This window comes from Erinaceus europaeus, chromosome 19 (genome assembly GCF_950295315.1).
Source record: "Erinaceus europaeus chromosome 19, mEriEur2.1, whole genome shotgun sequence".
Taxonomy (NCBI): domain Eukaryota; kingdom Metazoa; phylum Chordata; class Mammalia; order Eulipotyphla; family Erinaceidae; genus Erinaceus; species Erinaceus europaeus.
The window spans coordinates 21,778,976-21,806,558 of NC_080180.1; the positions used below are offsets into that span (position 1 = coordinate 21,778,976).

Here is a 27,583-nt window from a genome sequence, read left to right on the forward strand (position 1 = left end):
TTAGGAAACTATTACTAATCACAGAGCTACCACATGTGTCCGGGGCTCTTGAATGAAGGTATTGTGTTATGAAAAGATTATGTTTGAGCCCTGACTTCAGCACTTTCTGCTGGCTGAATTTTTTTCTCATTTTTTTATTTGTGATTAATAGTGGTTTATAAGCTTGTAAGATTACAGTGTACAGCTCCACACCACACCCACCACCGGTATCCTCACCCTCCCACCTCCCAAAGATCACCACCAGAGTTCTCAAGTCTTAGGAGTTTGCTTGCTCTGTTTTCTTTTTTTCCCCATGCTTGTGTGTATCTAGAGTCCACATTTGAGTGGAACCATAAAGCTCACGTAGTACTTATTTTGCTAAGCATATCACCCCTGGTTCCATCTATTTTGTCCCAAAGGACACGATATTATCTTTTTTTGATTGCAGAGTAGTATTCCATGGAGTAAATACCCCTAATTTCTTTATCCAGTCACCTGTTGATGGACATTTAGGCTGCTTCCACATTTTGCCTATTGTGAATGACACAGCTATGAACATAGGAGATGCATATGTCCTTTGAATTAGTGTGTCCAATGAATAAATGCCCAAGAGTGGTATTGCTGGCTCATAAGGTAATTCCATTTGTATTTGTTTAAGGACTCTCCATACAGTCTTCCAAGGGGGCTGCATTAAGTTTGCATTCCCACCTGTTGGCTGATTTTGGATGAATCTCTTACCTCCTTGGGCCTCAGCTTGCACGCCTGTAAAACTGGCATGCAACCATCCCCACTATGAACGCTGTCTGGGGCAGCTACTGTGGGGGTGTCAAGATAGGGCCAAAGTGGTGCCCGCCTGACAGAGGGGCTGAGTTTGCCTTGTGGCAGATGTCAGCAGAGAAAGCCTCTTCCCTCTGGGGTGTTGTCCTTGCTGTCTGTGACCTGCTGGAGCTGCAGACAGCTCCCAGCTGTGGGGCAATGAGCCGGAGCTAGGGTACATCAGTGGGCAGTGGGATGTCCTCAGAAGGGAGGGCACACTGGCCAGAGGTGGGGGAACATGCTCTGGGGGGGACTGGGGGAGGATCAATGATGAATATGCAGGCTGGGCTTGGATCTCGGGGGGGGGGGGGGGCGGTGGCATCTCCTTCCACTGCAGAGGCAGGGAGGAATTGGGGGTGGGGAGTGGGAAGCAGATGGGATGGGGGGAGGCAGCTTCCAGGCCCCACTCTGCCTATCAGAAAGTATCTAGAGTCTGAACTCAGTCTGTAGCCAAGATGTGAAGAGGAAGGATTATGAAGAGAATCAAGAAGGGCTGGGGAGAAAGTATAATGCTTATGAGAATCTCTCATGCCTGTGGCTCCGAGGTCTTAGGTTCAAGCTCCTGCAGCACTGTAAGCCAGAGCTGAGTGTGTGTGTTATCATTAAAATCGACTAAAAAATCTTTAAAAAGAGAGAAAATCAAGGACAGAGAGCTCCTTCCCAAACCCGGGGACACTGAGGGCGCCTCCAATCTGTCCAGCTCACAGAGAGGGAGCCAGGAAACAGGAACTCTGGCCCCTGCCAGCCACCATGCGCATCTGCACAAGCCCCCTAGATGCCTGGTAGCTGGACTTGTAGTCTTCATTAACTTCCCAGGGTTGCAGGCAACATCCAGAGGGCCTCTAGAGTGAGGCAGATGGTGGGAGGGATGCTGGGAGTAAGTCAGACTGGGCTACATGGCTCTCAGTCCCTGCATTGCTGCTGACTTGTCCCTTGGCCTTAGCTTTCTGAGTCTCAGTTTCTACCTTTGTAAAGTGGGAGTGGCAGCATCTACCCCAGGATGTGGTAGAGAGATGTGTACCTGCAGAGTGGGAAGAGCCCCCATCTCACTCCTTTTTCCTTCCCTTTTGGTGTGTCCATCTGTCTTCTGTGCTTGGTGTGGATGGTTGACATGCCCAACCATCGGTGTGGTTTGAGGAGCCCCCAACTCGCATAAGGCCTGACGCTGTTGAGCTTGGCTTTGGGGAAGGGGCTGGGGCCAGTGGGGAGGCCTACAGAAGTCTCCATAGAGGTTTGTTGCCCCTGTCTGTGCTCCAGATGCTTTTGTCACTGTGCTTTTGGTCACAGGCCCCTGGCATGAGGAGGTCCCCAGGAAGGAGAGAACAGCAGCTGATCAGGGCATCCCATGATCTCTGGGTATCTCTCAATGTTGGGGGGGGGGTCATTGGCCACCTTCTCTGGTGGAGTGCTTAGTCTGATTTAGTGTTGCAGGGCTGGTGTCAGCCCCATCTCACACAGGGAAACACAGAGCCAGAGCGGTATTCTGGAATGTGCCAGCCGGTGCTAAGTAGCAGATCTCCGCCTTGAATCGCTGCCCATCAGATAGCAAAGTGAATGCCGTTTCTGTCCCTTGCCATCCTCAGGGATTTCCAGCCAGTGTTGGGCCACTACTCCATCCTCTTGGATCTTTTAGGCTGAGAGACAAAGACAGGAGATGAGATTCTGCCAAGACTCAGGAGAAGTCAGCAGAGGCTGGGCTCAGGGCAGCTCAAGGCTGGAAGCAGGAGGTTACAGGGGACCCAGGTCTGGTCCTGTGGGGTTCCACTTGGGCCTAGCCTGCTTCTCGCAGACCTCAGGGCCTGTGCGTGCTCCTCTGCACTGCTGCCTCAATCACAAGCACAGGGGAGCTAAATCAGGAGGTGTTGCTGGCATCATGCAGCAGAAATAACCCATGAGGTCCTGAGGCTGGAGGAGCCGGGCCAGAGAGGCAGCCTGGCAGGCCCTGGCCTGGGTCAGGGGATGGCTGCTCTGAAGGGCCCAGGAATACCCTCTCAGTCCCCTGCAGACATACTGCACCCTGCAAAAGAGCACTGGATCAGCATCAGAGGAAACTCAGCTTCGACTCTGCTCAAAGGCCCAGGCAGCTTAACTATGGCCTTGGGTCCTCTATAAGCTTTCCCGGGTCTCGGTTTTGCCATCTGTGAAATAAAGCCAGACTTCTGCTCTCTGCACACACCATGTCGGATGCTTGGCCTGAAGGTGCCTCCATTGTGAGGGGCACTGCCATGTTCTGTGCTGCATCATCAGGACCATGGTGTAGGGTCCTTCATGCCTCTCTCTCTTCCCACCCCCACTCCTGGCTTTCTCTCTCTCAGCTGGTGGAATCCTGTCTTGGGGAGCTGACTACACAGGTGCATTTGCCAAGGACCTGGCAGGAATTTATGCTCCTGTTTCCTGCAGGATCTGAGACAATGCCTGTCCTTTTTCTGGACTCTTCCATTGGACTGGGGAGTGCTGCTTTGTGCCAGATGCCAGGCTCAGTGCCCTTGGGCCCTGCTAGTCATGTACACTATAGTCTGAGAAACTGGACCATAATGGGAACTGGGGAGCATCAGACTGTCCTCATGGTTTTTTGTTTTTTTTGCACCTTTTTTTGATTATCAGTGCAAGAGACAGAAAACATCAGCTTTGGAGTTGATGGCCCTGACTTGCAATTACAAGTTCAGTTGTTAAGGTGTGACCTCGGGCCAGTCACTCATTCTCCTCCTGGGAAAGTGGGGGTGCAGAGAGAAGGAGAGGTTCCTGTGAAGCTCAGTGCCATGTGAAGACAGAGGAGGTGCTGGGAGGTAGGCTCCACCTTATAGATGAGAGAAGGAGGCGGGGTACTGAGAGGTGATGGGCCTCTGGCCAGCACAGCAAATGTGGATCTGATTCACTCAGGCTTTCCTGTGACTGCCAGGTGCCTGCCGTGCTGGGGTGCCCCAGCTGAGCCTGCTGCTTCCCCTGTCCCCTGGTTTATCTCTCTCTGTTGGAGATGGTGGACACCATCTCTGAAGGTCAGTAGAGGAAGAGGAGGGGGTGGCTGGACTTTTGCAAGACTTGACAATGGGGGGGGGGGCTCCAGCTGAATCTTTGGATGTCCAGAGTGATGTTATTCCTGTGGTCTGGGAGAGGACACTGTCCCTACTGCCACCACCCGAGTCCTGCTCGCCTCCTTCTGCCTGTGGGTGGCTGCAGTGCATGCCCTGCCCAGTCCCTGCCCACCCGGGTCCCCCAGGCCTATTCCTGCACCTCTCTGCTTTGCTCTTCTCCTGTTCAGAGCTCAGCACTTTGAAGTCTTCGTGAATGGCGGCTGGGGAAGGAGAGTCTTTGATTTCATCACCCCCCCCCCCCCCGCCCACACATCAAACTCCAAGCCAGCAAGCAGTCCCAGCCAGGGTACAGGCAGCTGGGACAATTTATAGGGCTTTGCGGAAGTGGGAGAAGTGATGACGGAAAATGAGGTTATTGATCCACCAGGAGAGGCTGCCTCACCAGGCCCCGCTCTGGGACACTGCCAGTGGCTCAGGCTGCTTCATTCTCCCTGTGCCAGCAAGGGGGTGCAGGCCAGCTCCCTACAGAGGAAGATGTGCTGTGCCCCACCTCCAGCCAGGGCCCCAGTGAGGAGGCAGAGATGGCCTTGCAGTGGGAAGGAGCTTGGTGAGAAGCCTCTTGCTAGAGATACTGAGTTAAGCATCTTCAGAGGCAGGGCCTTGGACGGGACATCTTGAAGCTTCCTTATCAGTGTGGGCTGTGTTCAGGCTCTGTTCCCCCAGAAGCTTCAGACTGGCCCCCTCTCACCCTCCATTCTTTTCTGTTCACATCTGAAGTGATTATTGTTTGGTCTTTTTCTCCCCTGCCCCGTCCCTTCTTTTTTTTTGGTGTTAATAAACATTTCAAAAACATTTTATTTTGTTTTGTTTTATTTTATGTTATTTTGTTTCATTTTATTTTACCAGAATACTGCTCAGCTCTGGCTTATGGTGATGCAGGGAACTAAACCTGGGACTTTGGAGCCTCAGGCATGTGAGACTTTGCATAACCCCTGTGCTGTTTCTCCTACCTTGTTAGTGACATTTTAGATGAGTCTGCTTCCTTCCCCAAATATTGCTGGGTGCCAGGTACTGACTGGGCCCGGAATCTAGTCAAATGTAACATTGATTCAGACCCGGCCCCTGCCCTTGTGGTAATTATGTTTAAAAGCTGAAGGAGCAAAGCAAAGACTTCTGCTGACTATCCCACAGGGAGGGGAGTAGGGCACATTAGTCTCCATCTTAATCCAGGTGAGCAGGTGCCCCACCCCCAGTCCCCTGTGTCTTATCCTAGGAAAGGGAGAGCTCTGTTCTACATTTTTCTTCCACCATTTGGCTCTGGGACTGGGGCAGAAGAAGAAGGGAAACCTGAAGCAGACGCAGGAGGGCTGGGGGTGGGATGGGGGGTGCTGCTGCTCAGGGAGTGGATCTGGGGGGGTGACCTGTGACTTCTGTAAATGCACAGGACCCTGGGGAAGCCTGTGGTGCTACACAAGGCAGGGAAACTTCAAGAGACTCCCAGAGGGGCCAGGTGCTTAAGGACTCAGGTTCAAGCCCCTAGACCCTACCTACAAAGGCAGGGAAGCTTAAGTGGTAAAGCAGTGTTATAGGTGTTTCTCTCCCCCCTTTTTCTCTTAGTTTCTTTCAGTCTCTATCCAAAATAAATAAAATATATTTTTAAAAAAGATTTAAATATAAAGGACATCTGTCCTATTTCAAAGAGAAAGAGAAGAAGAAAGAGAGAGAGAGAGAGAGAATGAGATTGACTCCCAGAGCCATGGGCTGAATAGCTGGGTACTGGGGTGCTTGTGGCTGTTTCTGGCCTTCAAACCCCACTGTCCTTGATGGGGGTGGGGAGCAAGGCCAGGACGAGGGCATGTGGTTGCTGCTTCTCTGGGTCCTGAGCACAGAGCATGTCCCCAGGTTGTGACACAGCAGGAGGGACATGGGTTTCCGAGGGAAGGGCTTTCCCATGTAAGAGCACACGCTTGGCTGTAGAAGCCTGTCATGGGATGGGGTGGCCTTTTTCTGGGAAGAGCTCCAGGGGTAGTGGGGTGAGTGCTCCCTGCCCTCTGTCTTTCCCCAACCTGCTATCTGCTGCATCTTTTCTGGAGTAAATATTCCGAGCCTGTGAACTAGAGGAACTCTTGAAGCAGAAAAGCCCCCCCACCCTTGCCCCTCCTTGCACTACCTCCTTGGGGTCAACTTCCCTGTCAACCAGGCCAAAGGAGGGGTGCCCCCCTGGTTACTGCCTCTGGGGTACACCTCTGTCTCCATGCACCCTTAACCTGAGAGAGGTTGACCAGGACAAGCCAGAAAGCACTGTATGGGGTATAGTGCTGGGTGGGCGGGCCAAGTCCCCACACTCCAGAGGCGGCTCCAGGAATTCTGTACCAAGGCCAGCATGAGGGGGAGGCAGGAGAGAGAGCTGGTGGCTACAAGAAATAAACCCACAGGGCCGGCCTTCAGAGGAGAAACAAGAAGCTCTTTGCTTATCTCTGGCCCTGCTGCATATCTCTGCAAGAACTGCCTGCACTTTCTGGGAGAATCAGGCCTGTCCTCCGGGTCTGGGGACAGTGGGCAAGTTGCTAGCATCCACTGAGATAAGGGCAGAGAGAAGGCGGTGCCCCAGCTTGCTGCCCCGGAATTTAGGAATTTGTTACTTGCTGGAGGTCACAAGCTGTTGACTGATAGAGTCACAGGTTGATCTTAGATCTGACTGTGCATTGCACCACTTTCATTCATTCATTCAGCCATTCATTCACTCACTCATTCATTCATTCACCCTGCACAAATTTAATTCTCACTCCCTATGGTGACATGGCAGAGCAGCCCACCCTCCCAAGCCCCCTTCCTTGGACTTGTGAGTGGGTCTTATCTGCTGTTCCAAACTGGGAGGGAGCTTTGGTTCACAGGGATCCCCTTTCTGCTAGTGTTTTGCTCAACCACCATAGGACAATGGGGTGCATCCCAGAAGAGGGGAGCCATGACTTTCTAAAGCTAGGAAGGCATCCTCCTGGTTCCATAGGGTCTGGATAAGGATAGGAATGCATGGGAGTGGGGACAGATGGGACTCAGCCAAGGCCACCTCACTCTTGCACAGCCTGGAGCAGGGCCTGACCTCCTGATACCCACAGTAAGGTCTGTCCTCTTTGGGGGTCCTCATATACCAGCACCCCTGGGTTGGCAGAGTGGGCCCCACTGTGCTCTCTGGAGCTCTGGAACTTCCAGGTCTCCCAAGAGCCAGCCAGGTTGTGGGGTTCACTACCACCTCTTGTCAGTGACAAGGCTGTGGGGCAGCACCTGGCACCTCCCTTTCCCCCATAACAGCAGGCTTTCCACTCGGATGGCCAAGGAATTTGACCTGCTGTACTACCGTGGTTGCCACTGCGCCAGCTGCTCATGGGCCATTAACTCCTCAGGTGGACAGGGTGGGTGTTTTGCTCCTGCTGATGAGTCACCAAGTCACTCACTGCAGGCCATCCCAGCCTTTCCAGAGAGGAGAGGGAGTGAAAGCCTCAGAGCAGGAAAGGGGGGGGGGGGGGAGCAGCAGGAGGTCTGGTCTATGGTTCAGTGAGTTCAAAATCAGACCTCCTGCTCTGCTAGGACCACCTGTCCCCGGGGCCTGGGGGCCACATCTGGCCTGGGGATCAGAGAGCTGGCTCCCCCTGGGGATGGGGAGGAGGTGATGGCACCCACAGTCCTGTGGGCAGCAGGGACTCATGTGCAGGCCTGGAACCTGGCCCCCCAGGATCTGTGTGGGGATGCTCTGATGTGCCCTGGGACAAAGGGTTGGAGTTGCTGGCCAATATGCCTGAGAATGTGCCTTCTTCACACCTGAGAAACTCCACCACCCAGCCCCAACCCCCCAATCCTCTGGATAGAAACTGCTGGAAAGTTCGAACACCTATGTGTGTGTGTGAAAGAGAGAGGGAGAGGGAGAGGGAGAAGTAGAGGGAGAGAGGGGGAAGAGTAGAACACCTGTGTGGCATATGCAGTGCTGGGGATGCTGGGAATTGATCCCAGGGTCTCATTTATGCAAGTCTCAGTGAGCCAGACCCTAGCCAACTCTCTTTGTAAAGATGGGAATGTATCCAGAAAGAGGAGATGCTTGGGCACCACAAGCCTGTGGCAGTGGCAGGACTTGGATGCCAGTTACCTGTGCGACCTTTGAGCCTGGGGGTGGGACTCTGGCCTGGCTGGGTCAGTCTGCACTGGCTCTGCAGACTTGGCTGTGCTGTTTGCTCAGGGGCTGTGCTGTCCCCAACATGGAGAACTCCTGCAGGGGAGGGGTGATATGTCTGCTGCTCATGCACATGTGCAAGAAAGGGACTCCAGGCACTGGGTGGTGGTGCACATGGTAGAGTGCACATGTTACCATGCATAAGGACCTGGGTTTAAGCCCCTGGTCCCCACATTGAGCAATGGGGCAGCATCAAAGGCATCTGTCCTTCCCTTTATCTTTCTCCTTCTAGTCCCCCCACCCCCGTGTGTGTGTGTGTGTGTGTGTGTGTGTGTGTGTATGTGTGTGTGTGTGTGTGTCTTCACTCCCTATCAAAGAGAAAAAAAAAGAAAAGGCTATCAGGAATGGTGGAATCATTCAGGCACCAAGCCCCAAGAATAACCCTGGTGGCAAAAAGGGGTGTGGCTCTGGGCCTGAGGTTGGGAATGTGTTTGCTCAGAACAGAGGACCCTGACTGACTTACACACTAACTTAATTGTTACCCTCCCCTCCAGGCTGTGGAGTGATTAATCCTCAGCAAGTAGTCGGGGTCTGTTTCCAGTCTGTCACACTAATAACCTTGACGACTGACTCAAGTCTTTTCTTCGGGAATTCTGCCTCTCTTTCTGTAGGCTGATCCTGGTGTGTAGCCTGGAACTCCCTTTGGGGGAATTGGTGACATTGGTTTCCTGAAATGGGGCTTAATCCCTCAGTTTAGAGCAGTGTGATTCAAAATGGGATGGTTTGGACCCAGACCTCCCAGCTAATCCCCAGGGCCCTGGCCCAGACTCCCCTGGGCCACGTCACAGTAAAATATTTGGCCCAGGAGTGTACCCCGTGCCTTTGACTGTATCTGGTTTCCTGTGCTCCTTTGGGAGGAAGAATTTCTCTGCAGGAAGTCGTTTTAGTCGTCTGAAAGCCTTACTTCCCTGGCCTTGAGGTCCAAGTTTCCAGTTACAAGTGGCTGAGATCCTTGATAAGAAGGGAAGTAGGGAGGGGGCCCTGGAGTGCTGACCTGTCCCCCTGCCCAGACGCCAAGGTAGGGAAGGAGGTGGAGGGGTGCTCCTGCTTCTATAGACCACAGGACTGTAGAGTCTGAGTCAGAGCAGGTGACAGGAAGCCTGAGGTGACTGAGCCTGAGGACCCAGCTACAGCCCCATGCAGTGAGTGACACAGACATGTATGTCACCACACCCTGCCACCCGCCCCCTTCAAATGGGACTTCATTTGCCCTTTTCCCAAACCAACCATGCAGGTTCTGTCTTCTGTGTCAACATGTTTTCATTACACTTCTGTTACATTCTCTTAGGACTCTGGCAGCACTGTGTGGTGAGACACAGTTGTGCTTGATAGTCACTGCTGGGCAGCCAGGACCAGGGCTCACTCAGGAGCCTAGAAAGCCGCAGAGAGGGCAGCCGGGCCTTGTCAGATAACTCAGGGATGCGCTACAACAAAAAGCTTCTCCGAGGCCACAGGATGAAGGGTCTGGCTGGGTCCTGGAGCCCAGAGGCCACAGAGACAGTAGGGGCAGGTGGATGTAGGAACCCTGGTGGGCTGCAGGGAGCTGGGGCACAAGAGGAGGTGGCACTGCTGCCTGAACCCACCTGTGACAGACAAAGAGGGGTGGGGGGCAGCCTGGCTTCTCTCTGCCCCCTCCAGCTTTCTAGTGCTGCCCACCAGCTCAGCTGGCCAGGAGCTGGAAAAGTGCAGCCTGCAGGGCTCGGAGCTGAGGAGCTGGCTTCGGGAATGGCTTGCTCTAAGCCTGTCAGTACAGGGATGGGGTGACTCTGCTGAGTACCTTCTGTTTGGCAGCTCTCTGTCCACCAGAGTTCTTTAGCCCCTCTGAACTTCTTTCTCTTTACATTGGCAGCTGCTTCTTTGCTTTCAGTCCTCTGGCCTGGTCACCTGATGGCATTCTGAGTGTTTCCTGTCCTGAGACTTCGTATTCAGACTCTGAGAGTCTGAAAGCAGTGCCCGGTGGGGTCCCGGAAGAGCCCTCCTCAGGCTCCACCCCTCCGGGCACAGGGCCTCCAGCTGGAATTGACCTCACCCCTGAAAGGGGCCTATTCACCAGGCGAGGCCCAGTGGGGCACTTGGCCAGTGTGTGGCCCTGCTGGGAGTTAGCCAGAGATGGAGCCATCACTTCTCTGGGGGCAGGGCTTGGCCAGCAAGGTCTCTGCTGCTCACACAGTGTGTGGAGGTGTAGGGGTGGGGGTGGTGACCAACTCTGGGGCTCTGTGATTGGGGGAGGGAGTTGGCAGGTGGCCTGGTAGCCCTTCTCTACCTCTCATTTGCTTTGTCAGTGCAGCTTTATGTCACAGCACCTAAGCAGAGGACCCCTAGTTATCTGGCACAGGGTGACCCCACCCATCTCCCTTCACAGCAGGATGAACCAGGCACCCAGTTTCCTCATCCAGGGCACTGTAATTGCTTCCAGGGCTCCGGTGATGTCTGTCTAATCTGATCGTCTCTAATTGAGCACTTGCCATTAAGCCCTTATCTCTGGCTCCCTGGCACATGGCGGGTCCAGCACACCATGGGTCCTGGGTCTGTCATCGAGGGTGTAATATCAGTAAGTCATTTTTACTTATCATTGAATCAATTATGTCTGCCATTGACCACAGCATAGCTGACTGGCTAAATGGAAGTAAAGATTCATTTATCCACCTTCATATTTATTTATTCATTCATTCAGTCAGTCAGCAGATTCTTGTTGAGCTCTGTTCTAGATACTTAGGGGCATACTGGTGACCTTGCAAAGTATAGGCTCTGTCCTAGTGCAGTGAATTATATTCGGCTGGAGGGGACAGGTGCATGTATTTATATAAGGGGCAGAGTCAGGAAGTGTTAAGGCCTAGCATGCAGGAGGCTACATAGTGACAGGCCATGGTTGCACACTAGAATCTTCTCTGAGTTGGGTGAGAAGTAAGAGCTCCCCCAGATATCTTGAGGGAATGAGCAGGAAGTGCAAAGGCCCTGAGGTAGGAGGTGCCCATTTATGAATAAAGGGTAGTTCAACAGCCTAGTGTGGAGTGGGGGCAGGACCCCTGGGGACAGCATCCAAGAGATGCAGGGGACACTGAGGATGGTCAGAATCAAAGTCTGATGGTCATCTTTATGGCACCTCCCACCCGGACCTCCAAATGCAGCAGCTGGTGCTGTAGGCCCTTTTCCCAGAGAGATCTCAACCCACTCCCCCTCTATCCCCACTCCTCCCCCTGCCACCCACCCATGCTCCCTCCTCTCTTGCCTGGTTGTTAACATGGCCGCCCTGTGGTCTTGCTTCCCTGTTCCAGCACCTTCACCACACAGTGGCCCTCCAGGTAGCTCTGGAAACAGATATGATTACATTGATCCTTTGTTTACAGTGGCTTCCCCAGCAGAGAATAAACCCTGGAGCTTCCACTGGGCCTCCCAGCCCAGGCGCCCCACCTCCACCCCACAGTTCTGACCCTTGCCCCCCCCCAACCCCCTCATTAGCTGGTCTGCTCTCTGAGTCGCTGGAGCTTCACTTGTGGTTCCTTCCTACTGGAAGATTCTGCCCCATGTTGGGGTTGATTCTGCGGGAACATTTAATATATATATATATATATATATATATATATATATATATATATATATATATATATATATATATGTATATTTGCTGTTGCCAGGGCTTCACCACTCCAGGTCAGTTTTTCCCCAGATGGAAAGAGAGACACAGAGAAGGAGAGACACTACAGCACCGACACTTCCTCCCATGTGGTGTCTGGGGGCTGGGACCTGGGCTGTGTGCATGGCCAGGTGAGCTAGCTTTCTTCCCCCCTCAGGGAGCATCTCACCCTCAGTTCTGTGCCTCCTCCCCAGAGAGGCCTCCTTGCTTACCCACCCAGTCTGAGTCCTGGGTAGGGTTGCTGGTGTCCTCAGAATGTCTCAGTCCAGGGAGATCCCTGGAGTGGTGACACCTGCCTCCATAAAGCCTTCTGCTCTGATCTCCACCCTCCCAGCCTTTGTACCCCACCTTCTCAGAGCCACACAGCTGTGACTTTGGACTTGGATGAACCTCAGTCTTAGTCATTCTGTCCCTGTTTCTTCTCAGCCGAGTGGTCTTGAACAGATTTCCTTGTCTCTCTGGGGCTTAGTTATTGCAATGAGGGAGTGAAACTAACTCACTTGGATAGAGCCCTGCTTTGCCGTGTGCATGGCCCTTGTCTGAGCCTGGCAACCACTCCAATGAAGGAAGCTGTGTGCTGTGGATCACTTCTCTCTCTCTCTCTCATTGCCTCTCTGTCTTGATCATTCAATCTGCGGAAAAGAGTGAGAGGTCAATAATAAAGATGATAAAAGTATCTAACTTGTGGCCTGGGAGGTGGTGCAATGTCTACATCATTGGACTTAAAAGCATGAGGCCCTGGGTTTGATCCCCTGCATTTGTGTGTGCCAGAGTGTCTCTGTCTCTCTCTTTCTCTCTCCTTTCTTCTCTTCCTCCCTCCCTCTCTCTTTCTCTTAGCCCTCTTCCTCTCTCCTCACTTTTCTCTCTCCCTCTCTTTCTCTCTCCTTGTCTCTCTCTTTCTCCCTCTCTTTCTTCCCCCTCTCTTTTATTAATAAACAAATACATCTAAAAATAAATACTCTTTAACAATGATCCCCGACTCAGAGGGCTGTCGGTGAAGTCAGAGCCTTGCACATGGAAAGTACCATCTACCAGCACAGACCATTGGAAGATGATTTTGCCTTTAGCCTTCATAACCTTCCTCTTCTATGCAGCCCTGCCGAGGGGTCCAGGGAAGTAGCAGGGGCCTCCTCTGGCCTTCCCTCCTCTCCTTATTTTCACCTTGAAGGAACAGCCACTCTGTGGCAGCGGCTGATGTGATGTACTTGTCACTCATCCAGGCCAGCTCTTGGGAGCAGGTGCCCCTCTCCACCACGTCCTCTACACTCCTCCTGCCCCTCAAGGTCCCCATCGTGCACTGTTCTAGGCTCCAGCTTTTTCATGCTCAGGTTGCCCACAGCGAGGTGCTGAGTGATCAGGTACTCCCTATAATGTCCAGGTTGTGTTAGCGTGGCTGGGTTTAACTTAAGGCCACACACATGAATACCAGCACATTTTCCAAGTGAGCTATTTTTCTGGCCCTAGATTGGCTTTTGAATGTGTTTATTGATGTATTATTTATTATTTCTTTGTTTTGCTCAAACAGGGTTATTGCTGGAGCTCGGTGCCTACATGACAAATCCACTACTGCTGATAGCCATCTTTTCTTTTTTTAAATTTTATTTATTTATTAATGAGAAAAGATAGGAGGAAAGAGAAAGAACCAGACATCACTCCTGTACATTGTGTGCCACCAGGGATTGAACTTGGGACCTCATGTTTGAGAGTCTAATGCTTTATCCACAATGCTACCTCCTGCTTCACTCTTCCCTTTCTTTCTTTCTTTCTTTCTTACTTTCTTTCTTTCTTTCTTTCCTTTATTTTTCTTTTATTTGATAGGACAGAGAGAAATTGAGAGGGTGGGGGATAGAGGAAGAGATACCTGAAGCACTGCTTTACTATGCATGAAGCTTTCTGTTTCCAGGTAGAGACCTTGAACCCAGGTCCTTTTGCATGGTCACATGTACTCTCAGACGAGTGCAACACTTGCTGCCCCTGCCCCCAGACTGATTTTTAGACATGGTGGAGGGTGGTTCCTGACCCTTATTGCTGGGGATGGAGCTTTTGCACTGGGAGGCTGGTGCTGGGCCTGGTGGTTTCCGGGACAGCTTTAGGAATTGCTGGCCTTGCACCCCTCAACTCTTGCTTCTTCTCAACACAGTGCTGGAGGTTCTGAGGCCTTGCACCTTGACTTGGGAGGCACACCCCCAAGTGCTAGAGGCACATTCAGTATACCCACCCCACATGCACCTTGAGACTCGTGACTTCAACGTTCTTTTCCCACACGGAGGAAAAGATGAGATTTGCTGTGGCCTGTGCGGTGGAGGTGCCCTTCCTGTGAGAACCTGCCCCACCTCAGTCAAGGTTCCCACTGAGCCCTTTCCCACTGAGGAGAAAATAGCAAGGAAAACAGATGGGAGCTGATACTCTGTCTGCTACAGGGCCTGCTGGGACCTGGCCCTGGAGGACCCCAGGAAGTGTTAACCCCAGGGCCCCAGCAGTCCTGGGAAGTGGGGGAGGGGTCGCCATCATTCTAGCTGGAAGTACCCCTTTCCCTCTCCTACCAGTCCTCCTTCCACCTCACCCTTGCCTCTCTTAGTGGGTGATCGATACCTATATGTGGGTCCTGGGCAAGGTTCCCATGCTCAGGTGAGAGAGCATCATCAAGGATCACTTTGTGCACCTGGGGGCACCTTCTTGGGCTAGGGTCCAGGTATGACCATTCAGGGAACCAAGATTTTCCTGCATCTATTTTTATTTTCTTCTTTTCTCCCTCCCTCCCTCCATCCTTCCCTCCATCCCTCCCTCCATGCCTCCCTCCCTTCCTTCCTTCTTTGCTTTTTATTTGCTAAGACAGAGAGAAATTGAGAGAAGTGGGGGAGACAGAGAGGGAGAGAGAAAGAGAAACACCTGCAGTGCTGCTTCATTGATCATGAAGCTTCCCCCCGACAGGTGGGGAGCAGGGGCTTGAGCCCGGGCCCTTGTGCATGGTGGTGGGTGTGCCCAGCCCTGTCATCCTGCATCTAAACCACCCACCAGTCCGAAACCCTGCAGGAGCCCCGGCCATGGCCTTGCCCTTGGCAGCAGGATACTTGGTGAGTCACCACCCACTTCTGAGCTGAGTCAGGCTCCTAGTCTGCGAGGTGGACATCTGAGCTGTGAATGTGAAAGGGCATTATGAAGCCTGGGAGTGGGGGTGCTTGTCTCTGAGCAACTGTAACCCCATTGGGTTCTGCTGGTCCTCCTCCTCTGTGACACCCTTGTCCTCAGCCTTCTGTTCTCAACAGAATGATCTCAGCTGCTGCCCAGAGCTCCTGTCACCTTACGATGTGTAGGGGACAATGGCACCATCAAGAGCAAGCCTGAACTCCATGTTTGTAGGCTGAGCATCCGGGGGATGGTGAGGGGCCAGGTGTGTTTCCAGGGCCTTGAAGGTATAGAAATTGGGGCAGGAATGAGGTGGGGATATTTTACAGAGCATTTCACCTTTGCTGTTTGTTTATTTATTTATTTATTTATTGCCTCCAGGGTTATTGCTGGGGCTTGGTGCCTATGAATTCCCTGCTCCTGTGGCCATGTTTTTTTTTTTTTTTTTCATCTTTTTTGGATAGGACTGAGAGAAACTGAGAGAGGAGGGGAAGATAGAGAGGGAGAGAGGCAGAGAGACACCTGCAGACCTACTTCACCACTTGTGAAGTGACCTCCCCCCACCCCCCGGCAAGTGGAGAGCCAGAGGCTCAAATCAGGATCCTTGCATGGGTCCTTGTGTTTGGTACTGTGTTTCACTGCCCAGACCCCATGTCTTTTTATTTTTAATTAATTAAGTAATTAATTAGTATTACCACCGGGGTTATCACTGGGGCTTGGTGAATTGACCACTTCTGATGCCCATTCTCCCCCCTTTTTCCTTCTTTGATAGGCTAGAGAGAATTTGAGAGAGGGAGATAGGGAGAGAGACACCTGCAGTACTTGCTTCACCACTCATGAAGCTTCTCTCCTGCAGGTGGGAAGAGGGGCTCAAACACGGTTCTTTAAGCATGGCAATGTGTGTGTTTAACTACGTACACCACCACCTGCCCCTTCCCCCACCCATCCCCAGCGTCTCACTTGATCCAGGTGTTGATATTTAAGCAGACTGTAGACTGGGAGGAGGCCAAATTCAAGCATGAATTTCCGGCATCTGCACCTACATGCAGGTCCAAGAGAGCTGGGAGTTCTCTGAAATAAATGTCTTGGGGACAAAGGGTCCTGAGGTCACAGAGGGGGCAGGTTGGGGTCCTGGTCCTCAGGTTCCCTACTGGAATAGTGAAGAGATGGACAAAGAGGTCTCACAGGTCGCTTCTTGTACTTGCTTTCTGGGGATGTGTGTGAGTATCCTGTCTCTCACCCTAGACACTTCCTTCCCCAGCCCAGTACCACCTTCGCAGGGCAGTGGGCATCAGTGGATAGAAGGGCAACTGGGGTTAGAGGGGCTGCTATCTCACCATCCATCCCCTGGAGCACAAAGTTACAGGCTTTGCAGGCTGCATGGCAAAGGGCAGGGCTAGCAGGAGGCCTCCCCCCTGCACACTGGTTGGGAGGGTTACAGTAGCTGTTTTCAGCTCTGAGGACACCACATGCATCTCAAAAGCTGCACTGGAAAATAACAACTAGGCAGGCTGCTGCACTGAACCAGCTCCTGGGCATGGAGCCGGCAGTTTCCGGCCTTGGCACTCGCACTGTGGCTACTGTGTGGGCAGAGGACACAGTGGCCGCTTGCTGGCTGGGTTTAAAAAGGAAAAGAGACACAGCTCTGCAAACCCTGCAACTGTCTCCCCCCAGAGGGGTGGGGGGAGGAGGGGACAGCCACCCCTGACCTGTGGGCAAACTTGTCAGTTTCCCCTGTCATTCAGTGTCACAACATGAAAAAGGCTGTTGAACTCTGTCCCTCGACACTGCCCTGTCTACCCCCTGCAAAGGACCCACCAAATTATCTTGGGGGTCGGAAACCAGTTATCCTTGTTGGTTCTCAAGACCCATTCCTCTCAACATTAGCAGTGACTGGAGGGGAGGGCAGGTAGTGACAGGTGGCAGAACTACAGGACAGGGTCAGGAGAAGTGGTTGTGGGAAGGCTTCTATGACATTGGGCCAGCTGACCCAAGGGGTAAGGGGGTCTGACCAGTGGAGACAAATGTCAGGGATCATAGGACCCTGGTACCACCTTTCTTATGGTCTTGAGCAGACCATGTGATTGTTGTGAACCTCAGTTTCCACATCTGTCAAGTGGGTGGTCATCCTGCCAGCACTTACCCATGAAGGTAGTCATGGAGTAGTGATTGTTGGTAAAAAAAAAAATCCCTTAACGGTCTTACTTCTTTGTTGATTTTTACCATTACCCAGGATTACCTGCCTCTGTAGGAGGGCTGTGCATTAAGGCCTTGGACTGAATTTTATTCATGTATGTATTTATTTTTTATATAGAGAGAATGAAAGTGACAATAAGACCAAAACTTCCTTCAGTGCAGTGGGGACCAGACTCAAACCTGGGTTGTGCATATGGCAGAGCAGTGCACTGTCCAAGTGAGCTATTTTGATGGCTCTTGACCTGAATCTCATTATTGAAAAAAAAACAAAAAACATTTCATTTATTGATTGGAGAGAAGGAGATCATTACTCTGCCATATGCCATGCTGGGGACTGGGACTGAACTCAGGACCTCATGCTTCCCTACCTGCTGGTCTAAATCTGAGATTCTGAAGAGTGAGCCCTCTGGCAGTACATACACACTGACTGAGGTGTGGCCCCCTTCTGGGTCGGGGGAGAGGGGAGAGGGAGGAGAAGGGCTAAGGGGACGGGGAGGAGGAGATTGTCTCACTCTCTGCCCTCCTCTCCTGTAGGTACAAGACGGTGGTGACACCCCGGAGGGCGGCGGTGGCCATCGCGGGCTGCTGGATCCTGTCCCTGGTGGTGGGCCTGACGCCCATGTTTGGCTGGAACAACCTGCGGGAGGTGGAGCGGGCCTGGGAGGCGAACGGCAGCACAGGCGAGCCGGTGATCAAGTGCGAGTTTGAGAAGGTCATCAGCATGGAGTACATGGTCTACTTCAACTTCTTCGTGTGGGTGCTGCCTCCGCTGCTGCTCATGGTCCTCATCTACCTGGAGGTCTTCTACCTGATCCGCAAGCAGCTCAACAAGAAGGTGTCGGCCTCCTCGGGGGACCCGCAGAAGTACTATGGCAAGGAGCTCAAGATCGCCAAGTCGCTGGCCCTCATCCTCTTCCTCTTCGCCCTCAGCTGGCTGCCGCTGCACATCCTCAACTGCATCACCCTCTTCTGCCCCTCCTGCAACAAGCCCAACAGCCTCATCTACATCGCCATCTTCCTCACGCACGGCAACTCGGCCATGAATCCCATAGTCTATGCCTTCCGCATCCAGAAGTTCCGCGTCACCTTCCTTAAGATCTGGAACGACCACTTCCGCTGCCGGGCCCGGCCGCCCAGTGACCCCGAACTCCCCGAGGACAGGCCCGACGACTAGGGCCACCTGCCACACCCAGGCCTCTCTGTCCAGCCCCAACGCCCCTCCTCAGCCTCTCCTGACTGGGCTGTGGGTGCTCTGCACCTTTGGGCCCTGGAGGAGGTTTGGGGGTGGAGGGTCGGGCCAAGAAGGAAATGGCTGGAGCCTCCACATCTGCCCAAGCATCCAGTGCTCACCTGGGCAGGGCCTGTGCTCACCTGGGCAGGGTTTGGGCTCTCCTGGGCGTGGCCTGTGCTCACTGGGGTGGGGCCTATGCTCATCTGGGCGGGGCCTGTGGAACTGAGACCTCAGCGGGGCCAGGTGGGCAGGTTAGGGTTTCATAGGCAGTGGTGAGCAACCCTGGGACCAAGTTTAAAGACAGAAGGAGGATGCCTTCAAGATAGTGGGAAAGAGAGATGCCAGATGTCCTGGCCTTGCTTTCTCTCCTCTGGAGAGAAGTTGCGGTACATGATTCAGGGAGCCCGAGCCCCCACCAGGGTTCCTCAAATCCCCAGGACCCTGTGTGCCCAGCCATATTGGGAGTCAGGGTACATTCCCTCCGTATCCTTGGGAGCCCAGGATTATACTTGGGAGAGGGAGAAAGATTGAGTCCAGAAAACATTTCCAACACTAGCTTTATTTCCCACCAATTCTTGAACCCTGGGGGTCCCGGTATGCCCCTGTCTCCCATATGTGTGTGGAGTGGTAGATGTGGGTTTAAACAGTCAGCAGGTGGCAGCACTGAGCCAAGGAGGAGTCTGGACTGGAACTACCTGTCCCCTGGGCCGCCAGCTCCATCCATCCCCTGTGACAGGTCAGGGCCCTCCTAGGTGACTCCATCACTGCTGCTCCTGGGCCACACAGGGAGGGCTGCATGAGGGACAGTGGGCTTCACGTGGGCACTGGAGGAGGAGGACCAGAATGTAGGCCCTCTTGAGAATGTGGGCAGGAAGTTCTTGCTGGTGTTTAAGTGACATGGCATTTAGCACTTTTGAGGGGGCTTCAGGAGTTCTGTTCTAGAGTTTAGGCTCTTGGGGCAGGTGGGGAAGGGCATAGGCCCAGCCAAGCCCAGAGCCCCTTGTTGGGAGGGCGATGGCATTCTCAGTGTGAAGAATTCCAGGGCTTTTGATTCAAGGGCCTCCCCCCTCGGAGGTGGGGGTGCCCTGGCTGCTAGGAAGGGTCACATGACTAATAAAAGACTGAATCTTCACAGAGAGCACACATGTGGCAACCCACCCCACCGCCGAGGAGAGCAACGATGACAGGCTCAGTAGAGAAGCAGCCAGGGTTGCTAGCAGTGTTTTGTGCAAGGGAGGGGGATTTGTGGGGGCGCTGCAGGCAAGGAGGCGGCAGTTCCAGAGAAGGGCATGCCTGCACCTCTGAATGTGAAAGCAAGAGTCTGTCTAGAAAGCCCCCATGACACTTTGAGTTCCCTCCAATGTAGGCACCTTCCTCGTGGTGACATATGAGCGCCCCCTTGCCGTGATGCAGCGCCTCCCATCTGCCACCTGCCGTCACTGTCAGAGCACCTGCACAGTCACACCACACAGCTTTATTTGTGAGTGTCTGGCCCCCGGTAGCTTCGTGCAGGGCCACCCAGACTCTGCTCCAGGGCCCCCTGGTGCTCAGGACACCTGGACCACGCCAGGCCCCTTCTGGGAACTGGGCTCCAGCCTGCAGGTGGGAGTGGGTGGAGGCTGGAGACAGGTATGCAGAGCAATGCCATCTGCTGTTGCTATGGAAATGGGAGGGGGTCTGGGCATTCGTGACTTGACCAGACCAGGGGTGCTGAATCCTCACCAGCAGCACCTGGCAAAGAACATGCCTCTTGAGCCTCCCTGTGTTGGGCTGGAGGCGAGGGGAGAAGGGGAAGCAGCCCCCCACCACCCAGAACCACCTGGAGAGTGGGGATGGGACTTCATGCTCAGCTTCTCTTTCTGACGAAGAAACATGTCCAAGTGCCTGGTCTGTCTGGACCTCCATTCCATCCCCATCCCAAGCCCCCTGCCGTCCTGCCATTGCTCAGTCCCACTGTCACCCCCACTGTCCCCAAGGACTGTTGACTTGTGTTGCCTGTGGCCACAGGCCTGTCCCAGAGCCCAGCACCACCTGCCTGCCTTCTCTCCCCTGCCCTACCCCACCCTGGTGCAGCCTCCACCCTAGCCCCAGGCAGCAGAGGGGGTGTGCCCTGGTTACCTCTTCTCCTCACGGCCTCTTTCCTTCCCTCTTCAGTGTGAAGCAGACGCTGGAAGAGATCCTGCAGGTTAGAGCTCTAGGAGGAGTGGAAGGGCTGGACAGAATCAAGGTCGTAGCCCTAACCCCAGGCAGGTCTACATCCTCCTCTCACATCGCTCAGGACCCCTGGCCTCTATCTTCACCCCTCTAGCCTTGGCTCTCAGCACAACCCCTGTCTGGTGTGTGTGTGTGTATGTGTGTATGTTCCAGGGGAGGGTCCCTAAGGAGCGCCCCTCACCTTTGACCTCCAGCCTGCAGTCCACAGACGCCTCCCCCAGCATGTTAATGGCCTTACAAGTGTAGACCCCCGAGTCAAAGGGGCTGGGTTTCCGGATCTCCAGTGTGCAGATGCCTTGCTCCGAGAGCGTGCGGTATTTGGGGTCCCCCTGAAGCTCCATCTTGTTTTTCATCCAGATGATCTTGGGCTGGGGAAGCACAGCCAGAGGAGAGCAGGAAGGGTGTGGGTGGAGGGGGCTATCCCAGGTCAGCCTCGGGTCTTGGGGGAGATGCCAAGGGAGACTCCCCAGTACCCTCCACCCAGCAGGGTCCATCCCTCACCTTGGGTGATGCCCGGACACTGCAGAAAAGCTGGGTGCTATAGCCAGGGGTGGATGTATGGTCAGCCAGGGGCTGGGTGAACGTGGGGGCTTCCAAGAAGTCTCGCTCCACAAACCCTTTGGGTTTGGCAATGATATCTGGGCTCAGGAGAAAGCGGGGATAAACTGGAAGTGACAGGACAGACCTCTGGGGCAGTCCCTGAGGCGTCTCATCTAATCCTCCCAGGAGTCTTTTTGGGGACACACTTTCACCCACATTTGGCAGCTGGGAAAGGGGTACCCATAATAGCCAAAGGACTTTAGGGATCAAGGCCTGTCACCCATGTGGGGAGACTTCCAGACAGATTCACCCAAAGCAGGCTTGGAGGGGAGGCAGGGAGCAAAAGAGAGCAAGAGAGGAGGGAGGGGACCTTGGCCTTGGTGAGTCTGGCAAACCCCAGAGGCCGCATTTTCATTTCTGTTTGTTTTTGGAGACCTGAATTTCCTTTTTTAAACACAACTTGCCCCTCCATCTCTGCTGCTTGGGCTGTTGTTAAAAAGAGGTCACCTTCCGGGGTGGAAGGGCCCAGTCTTTGTGGGGGAGGGCCCTGGAATTCCACATTTGACGCATGAGGGTCACATGGTTGTGCAGACGGTAAATACCTTATATCTCCCGTGCCCATCTCTGGGCTGCTTTGTTGTGTATTTGGGTGTGCACTTTGTCACCAAACTCACACATCTGCCCTTCAGAGCACTTCCCTGGGGACTTGGCACCCAAGCCCCCTAAGGCACATGACAGCCCCTGGGGTGCCTCAGCCGTGTCGTCTTCACAGTTACTCCCTGAGGATGTTCTAAAGTGTGTGCCAATGTGCAAGGTTGTGTGTGTGTGTGAGTGTGCATTGGTGTGTGTGTACAGCTGTAGACTGGCTGGGTGGGGGCAGCAGAGGGCCACGTGCGGAGGGGTGCTGAGACAGGGAGAAAGGTGCATGTAGGTGTTGGCCCAGCCCCAGACGCACCTGCCTTCTGGATGTGGGCGAGCTCTTTGGTGCTGGCGGCCGAGGCGCTGAGTCCACACAAGTTTTCCGAGAAGACCCGGAAGGAGTAGGAGTTGCCCACGATGAGGTCGGAGATGGTGCAGGTGGTGGGGTGGTAGCGCTCCAGCACATTGAACCATTGCTGGGGGGCCCAGTCCAGCCAGCCTCAGCCCCACAGCCTTGCTTTCAAGTGCGCAGCCCTTGCCACCAAGCCCGGGAGACCCAACCACCCTGCCTTGGGCCAGGAAAGTGACTCTCTGGGGCCCTCAGAGAATTCTAGAACCTGAATTACTAGAACTACTCCAGACATGGCTTGAAAACCTGAAAACTCAGAATCACCTGGGAGGTGCTTAGATGTGTGGGATCTTGGTCCACAGCCCAGACTGACTGAATTAAAATCTGTATTCAGGGGACTGGGCAGTGACACATCCAGTAAAGCACACACATTACCAGGCATAAGGGCCCAGGTTCAAGCTCCTAGTCCCCACTTGCAGGGGGAAGCTTTACAAGTGGTGGAGCAGTGTTGCAGGTATCTTTTTTCCCCTTCTCTCTCAATTCTATCTCTAACAACAACAACAACAAAAGGCACTGGGAATGGTGGATTCCGAGTACAGGCACTAGTCCCAGTGATAACCCTGGTGGCAATTTAAATATATATGTAAATAGATAAAATCAAGTTGAGATCTAGAAGGGTCCCTGAGAGCCCAGATGCCCTACCCTCTGCAGTGGGGGAAACTGAGGCCCAGCTTGCCAGATGCCACAGAGGAAGCCAGATTAGTGGTGCTTAGACTGGACTCAGTCCCCTCATCTCTGGGCTCTTGGTAGGCCCCCTTGGCCTCTTTCTTTCCTGCCACCTCTGCCCTCCCCTTTCACTCAGCCCCTCAGGCCTTACCCCTGTCTTTTTATCGGCCTTCTGAACCGTGTAGCCCAGGAGATCTGTGTTGCCTGTGTCCTGTGGTGGCGTCCACTCCAGGGCAGCATTACAGCCCCAGACATCCAGGAGCCGGATGCTGCTGGGGGGGGCGGGCTTCTCTGTGGGTTGGGGGTCAGGGTGCACAAGTGAGATCTGAGTTTGCCACAAGTCCCACCCTCCCAAGACCCGACCTAGTCCCAGCCTGAGCCTGCTCCCCCTGCCCCGCCACGCACCGATCACCAGGATGTGGATGGTGGCCTTGGCCTCCAGGCCTTCCAGCCGCACACTGAGCTCATAGCAGCCGGAGTCTGTGCGCTGGGCTGATCGGATGAAGAGGATGGAGTCCTGGTCCCCAGTGCGAACGTTCACCCGCTGGCTGTCCAGGGCGTGGCCATCGTGGGTCCAAGAGGCCTGAGGCCTAGGGTTCCCCTGAGAAGGAGGAGCCCTCATTGGAGGGGGTGCAGAAAGTTTCAGCACCCCAGCCCAACTCCTGGATCACTGGATCTAAGCCCAGGGGGTGGGGTAGGCCACTGCTTCCGCTCTTCTTGGGGAGGAAGTAGGAGGTGGAGGCACAGCTGGGGCCCAGAGTTACTCCTTCCAGGGGTCAGGCAGCCCTGAGACAGACTCTGTCCACAAGCCAGACACTCACACTGGGTCTGGGCAGGACTGAAGCCATCTTGATGGGTTCTAGGCTACCCCATGGGGATACTGACATTTCCTGGGCTTCATGATTTCTTTTTCTTTTTGGGGGTGTGGGACGGAGATGGAAAGAAACTGGGAGGGGAGGGGGAGACAGAAATTGAGAGAGAAAGAGCCCTGCAGCCCTGCCTAATTGCTTGTGGAGCTTCCCCTTGCAGATGGAGACCATGTCCTTGCCCATAATGTGTGGGCTCTGCCGGGTATGCCACCACCTGGCCCCTTAATTTATTTATTAATGAGAGGTGGAGAGATTGAGCCAGAACTTCATTCTGGCACAAGAGATGCCAGGGATTGAACTTGGGACCTCAAACTTTAGAGTTCAATTCCTTATCCTCCCTGGCTGCTCCTGTGCTTTCTGGATACCAGCTTGTGTGGGCACCCTGGCTCCCCCCCTCCCGCCACTCCCTTAACAAGAGTCACACTCACCTGGAAAGGGATTTGCAGGTTGATCGTCTCTCCCACCTGGCGGATGTAGGTCTGGCGGAGATGACGGGGGACCCGGATCTTTGGAGCCTCTGCATCAAAGTGAGAATCTAGGCTTATCTCAGGGGTGGGTGGGGCAGTGAGTGGAGGTGGGTGCTTCAGTGGCAGGGCAAGGGGACAGCTGCTGGGCAGGAGGGCTCCTGAGTGAGCCCTGGGATCCAGGGGCCCAGGTCCCTGAAACCCTTGGGATCCTGGGAACCAGGATGTTCCAGGAGGGCAGGGCCTCCATGGTGTCAACCGGTAGGCATTCTGGGCACTCCCTTGGAACCCTGAGCCTGCCAGGCAGGGATTTGCCCCACAGCCCAGGCATTCCTAGGCTCCAGATGGGTCCACCCACTCTCTGGCTCCCCCTGGTGGGGAGCAGGTGCTGCACCCATTGGCCACCAAAAGGGGGTGGCAATGCTAACTGCCTCTTAATAGGGCCCCTCTGCCTCCCACTACCCACCCACCTACTCAGGGCCTTCTGAGAAGCCCTGTGCTCTGCTTTGTCCCTGGGAGACACATAGGGGATGTATCTGTCCCTTCCTTAGATGAAGCCAGTGTAGACACATCTCCCGCTGCCTTTCAGCCTGACAGCTGGGAAGGAGGCCTTCGTGAAAACTCAGTTCAGCCCCCTGCTATAAGGAAGCACCTCCCGATGGCCAGTGGGCACCCAGGGTGGGGGGCAGCCTCTGTCCCCTCAGTGGGGATGAGATGGCTGAGGCTCCTCAGCAGCAAACAGGTGGCAGCAGTTGGTCAGTGATATGAGGCGAAGGAACACTTTGTCTCCGAGGCTTAGCTGTGCGGGCACTTGGCACTGGGTGTGGAATGCTCAGGCAGCTGCAGGGAGCCAGGAATGCCTGGTGGTTCCAGGTGGCTGAGGAAGGACAGCTGAGCATCTTGGGTCCTGGACAGGGTCGCCATCCTGCACCACCCGAGAGGAGCGCCTGGCTACTCCCCACTTTCTCACAGCCTTCCCTCCCCTTCTCTCTAGGAAATCCCCTTCTCAGCTGCCAAGGGGGCTGTCTGGGAGGAGTGGGTGCTGGGCAACCTCAAGTTGCTCTCAGTGTGGGCAGGGGAAGGCCTAGGAACCTTCCATCCATCCTGGAAGCCCTTCCTGGAAGCTCCAGGCCAGAGCAGACATGCCCCGAACACCTCCGCCAGGTCTCACCCAGTCTCAAAGGGTAGGTCTGTCCTCAGGGGAAGACTCTTCCACTGGGAGACATGCAAGGTCCCCTGTGGGAGTTTGGTCCTGGGGACTTTGGTGAGTCCCCAGACCCTTGTGATGGTCCAAGAGGCCATTTTCCATGGTAGCTCCCTGCCCCTGCTCCCACATCTCTCAGGCCTGGGAGTTGACACATATTCCCTTGAAACCAAAGAGGGCCCTTCCTATGGCTGTAAAAGCCCCTCTTTCTGGGGGTCTTTCCAGAACTGGGTTTCTGTCCCAGCCTCTTCAGGCAAGTGTCTGTCCTGAGGAGGGAGGTGGAGAGGTCTCTGGCCACCTGCTGGCCCGTGTCTCTCGTCACCCTGGGCTGAGTGTCCCCAGAGATCTGGGATCAGAGAAGATGACTCACTGCCTTCAGGACAGAAATCTGATCTGCACAGGGAGGGGAGCAAGGGGAGCTGCACCCTGAAAATAGAAGTTTTCACCCAGGGACAGCAGCTGGCTGCCTGTCCCTAGCAGGCTCCTCCCTGGGGATGGAGAAGCCTCCTCTCCAGGGACTTGGTGGAAGCAAAGGCTTCTCTTTGTCCCCAACCCATGGAAGAATCTAGAATGCAGGCCATAGAAACAGGCAGTAAGGCAGCTTCCCTGAGCACTGGAGGAATTGAAATTAATAGGTGGACCCCAAGAAAGGTACCCAGAGGAGCTGCAGCTTTCATTTCTGGGGGTCACAGAGCCCTTCCCTCAATGTCTGGGGCTGGGGACACTTAGGGACAAGTGACTTCTGACCTCCAGAGCACCTGCTCTGTAGAACATCCTGGAACTTCCTTAAGGCGAGATGGGGACAGCATGTGGCTGATACCTGTGAGTATGCCCTCGAGAGGCATCCACTGTCCCCTCTGCTATGCCATGGCCTCAGTTTCTCCACTGGCCCCGCAGGGTCTCACCTATGGCAGCCTGGATATGCACAAGCTGGTCCAGTGTAGTGGGTGGGCCAACCCCCGCAGAGCTCACTGCAGACACGCGTAGAAAGAACTTGTCCCCAAGAGCCAGGTTCCTCACCGTCAGCTGGGTCACCATCAGGGGCCGGGTGTTCACGGGCACCCACTCTGAGGCTGAGGGACATGGAGAGGGGGCAAGGTGGGGAGGTGGCCTCATATGCCCTTCCCACTGGCAGGCTGGAGACCCTCATCTCCCTCCCTGGGCCTGACCCCTTGTCCCCCCCATTCTTGTCTGCCATGAAATGGCATCACAGCCACAAAGTGGCAACTGGAGATGGGATTTCTGAAGCTTAGAGAGGGTGGGACTAGTTTTCCAGGTCACAAAGCAAAGTATGGGCAGAGACAGAGCAGGTTATCGTGAAGTGGGAGGCAGGACTGGAGACCTGGGATGTCCCCTATTTCTCCTGCCTCTTATTCTGATCCCCTGCTCAACCCCCCTCCACTTTTCAGGTCCTCTGAGATGTACTTGTCAGAGCTGTGCCCATCCTAGAGGACCCCCAGGATAGGCAGTGGAGCAGGAAATGGGCCGTGGGCTGTGGGGACTACCCGTGCCCCCTCCTTTGACATCTCCCACCAGGCTGACAGAACTGCAGGTGGGGCTTGTCCCAGCATCCCTCCTTCCCCAGTGTGTAGGCTGGGCTGAGCTCACCTCCCTCCCTGCAGAGCTCCAACACATAGCCCTGGATCCCCAGCCTGCCCAGCCGTTCAGGGGGCTCCCAGCTCACAGCCGCAGAGTTGTCACTCACGTCCTCCAGGGCCAGCTGCATCGGGGCACTGGGAATGTCTGCAGGCAAATCAGGGGTGCAGTGGTCAGGGCCCAGCTCCCCCACACCACCCTTGCAGCCTCCCACAGCCACCTGTGGTGGCACCTCTTGTCACCTTCACTTGGAGGGGCGGGCTTGTTGGCTTCAGGAGCTGCCTGGGAGATGGGGGCTGCGGGGGTAGATGGTTGAGTGGCAGGCACTTGCAGCTCAGGGTTTGAGTGCTCCCCGCTGGGCTCCAGCACTGCCACTTCTTCTGTGGGCTCTGAGCTGGGCATCTTGGCAGGCTCAGGGGCTGGCTCCTCTGGACGACATGCAAGGGTCTCTGGGGTTTCTTCACCTGTCATGGCTGTGCTGGCAGGGGTCAGTGGTTGAGGGTCTGGGCCTCCTGGGTGCCCGGGCCACCTAGGCCCCGGCTTATATAGGCCTGGCTGCCCCGCCCCCAGCCAGCAGGTCCCAGCTGTGAGGTCAGGTCAGGCTGGGGGCCTGGAGGGTGGGGAGGTGCCCAGGCCAGGAATAGCTCTGGGGGAGGAACCACCAGGGTCCCTGGAGGAGCGCTCTGCCTCATCCATTACCCTATTGGAGCCAGCAGCCTGTGTGCTGATGCCCAGAGGGGAGGAGG

General features: G+C 54.6%; 2 protein-coding genes across 7 annotated transcripts in view; one reads left to right on the forward strand and one right to left on the reverse strand.

Annotated features, from left to right (window-relative positions):
• Positions 1-19,368, forward strand: part of ADORA1 (adenosine A1 receptor) — a 34,939-nt gene extending 15,571 nt beyond the window's left edge. For all 5 annotated transcript variants that reach the window (XM_060178616.1, XM_060178618.1, XM_060178617.1 and 2 more), the window contains one exon: positions 17,540-19,368. In XM_060178616.1, coding sequence (XP_060034599.1) covers positions 17,540-18,179 — 640 coding nt within the window. In that variant the 3' untranslated portion in view covers positions 18,180-19,368. The remainder of the gene's footprint in view (positions 1-17,539) is intronic.
• Positions 18,776-27,373, reverse strand: MYBPH (myosin binding protein H). 2 transcript variants are annotated; one of them, XM_060178609.1, is made up of 11 exons: positions 27,080-27,373; positions 26,850-26,984; positions 26,147-26,314; positions 24,002-24,090; positions 23,110-23,305; positions 22,856-22,995; positions 21,946-22,105; positions 20,952-21,088; positions 20,632-20,818; positions 20,355-20,403; positions 18,776-19,060 (listed from the first exon to the last, which is right to left on the reverse strand). In XM_060178609.1, the coding sequence occupies exons 1-10, from the start codon at positions 27,306-27,308 to the stop codon at positions 20,387-20,389; spliced, it is 1,458 nt and encodes a 485-aa protein (XP_060034592.1). In that variant the 5' UTR covers positions 27,309-27,373; the 3' UTR covers positions 18,776-19,060; positions 20,355-20,386. The 2 variants fall into 2 exon arrangements, with proteins under 2 accessions (XP_060034592.1, XP_016043176.1); XM_016187690.2 differs by having other exon boundaries at positions 18,776-19,967.
• Positions 27,374-27,583: the final 210 nt, after the last annotated feature.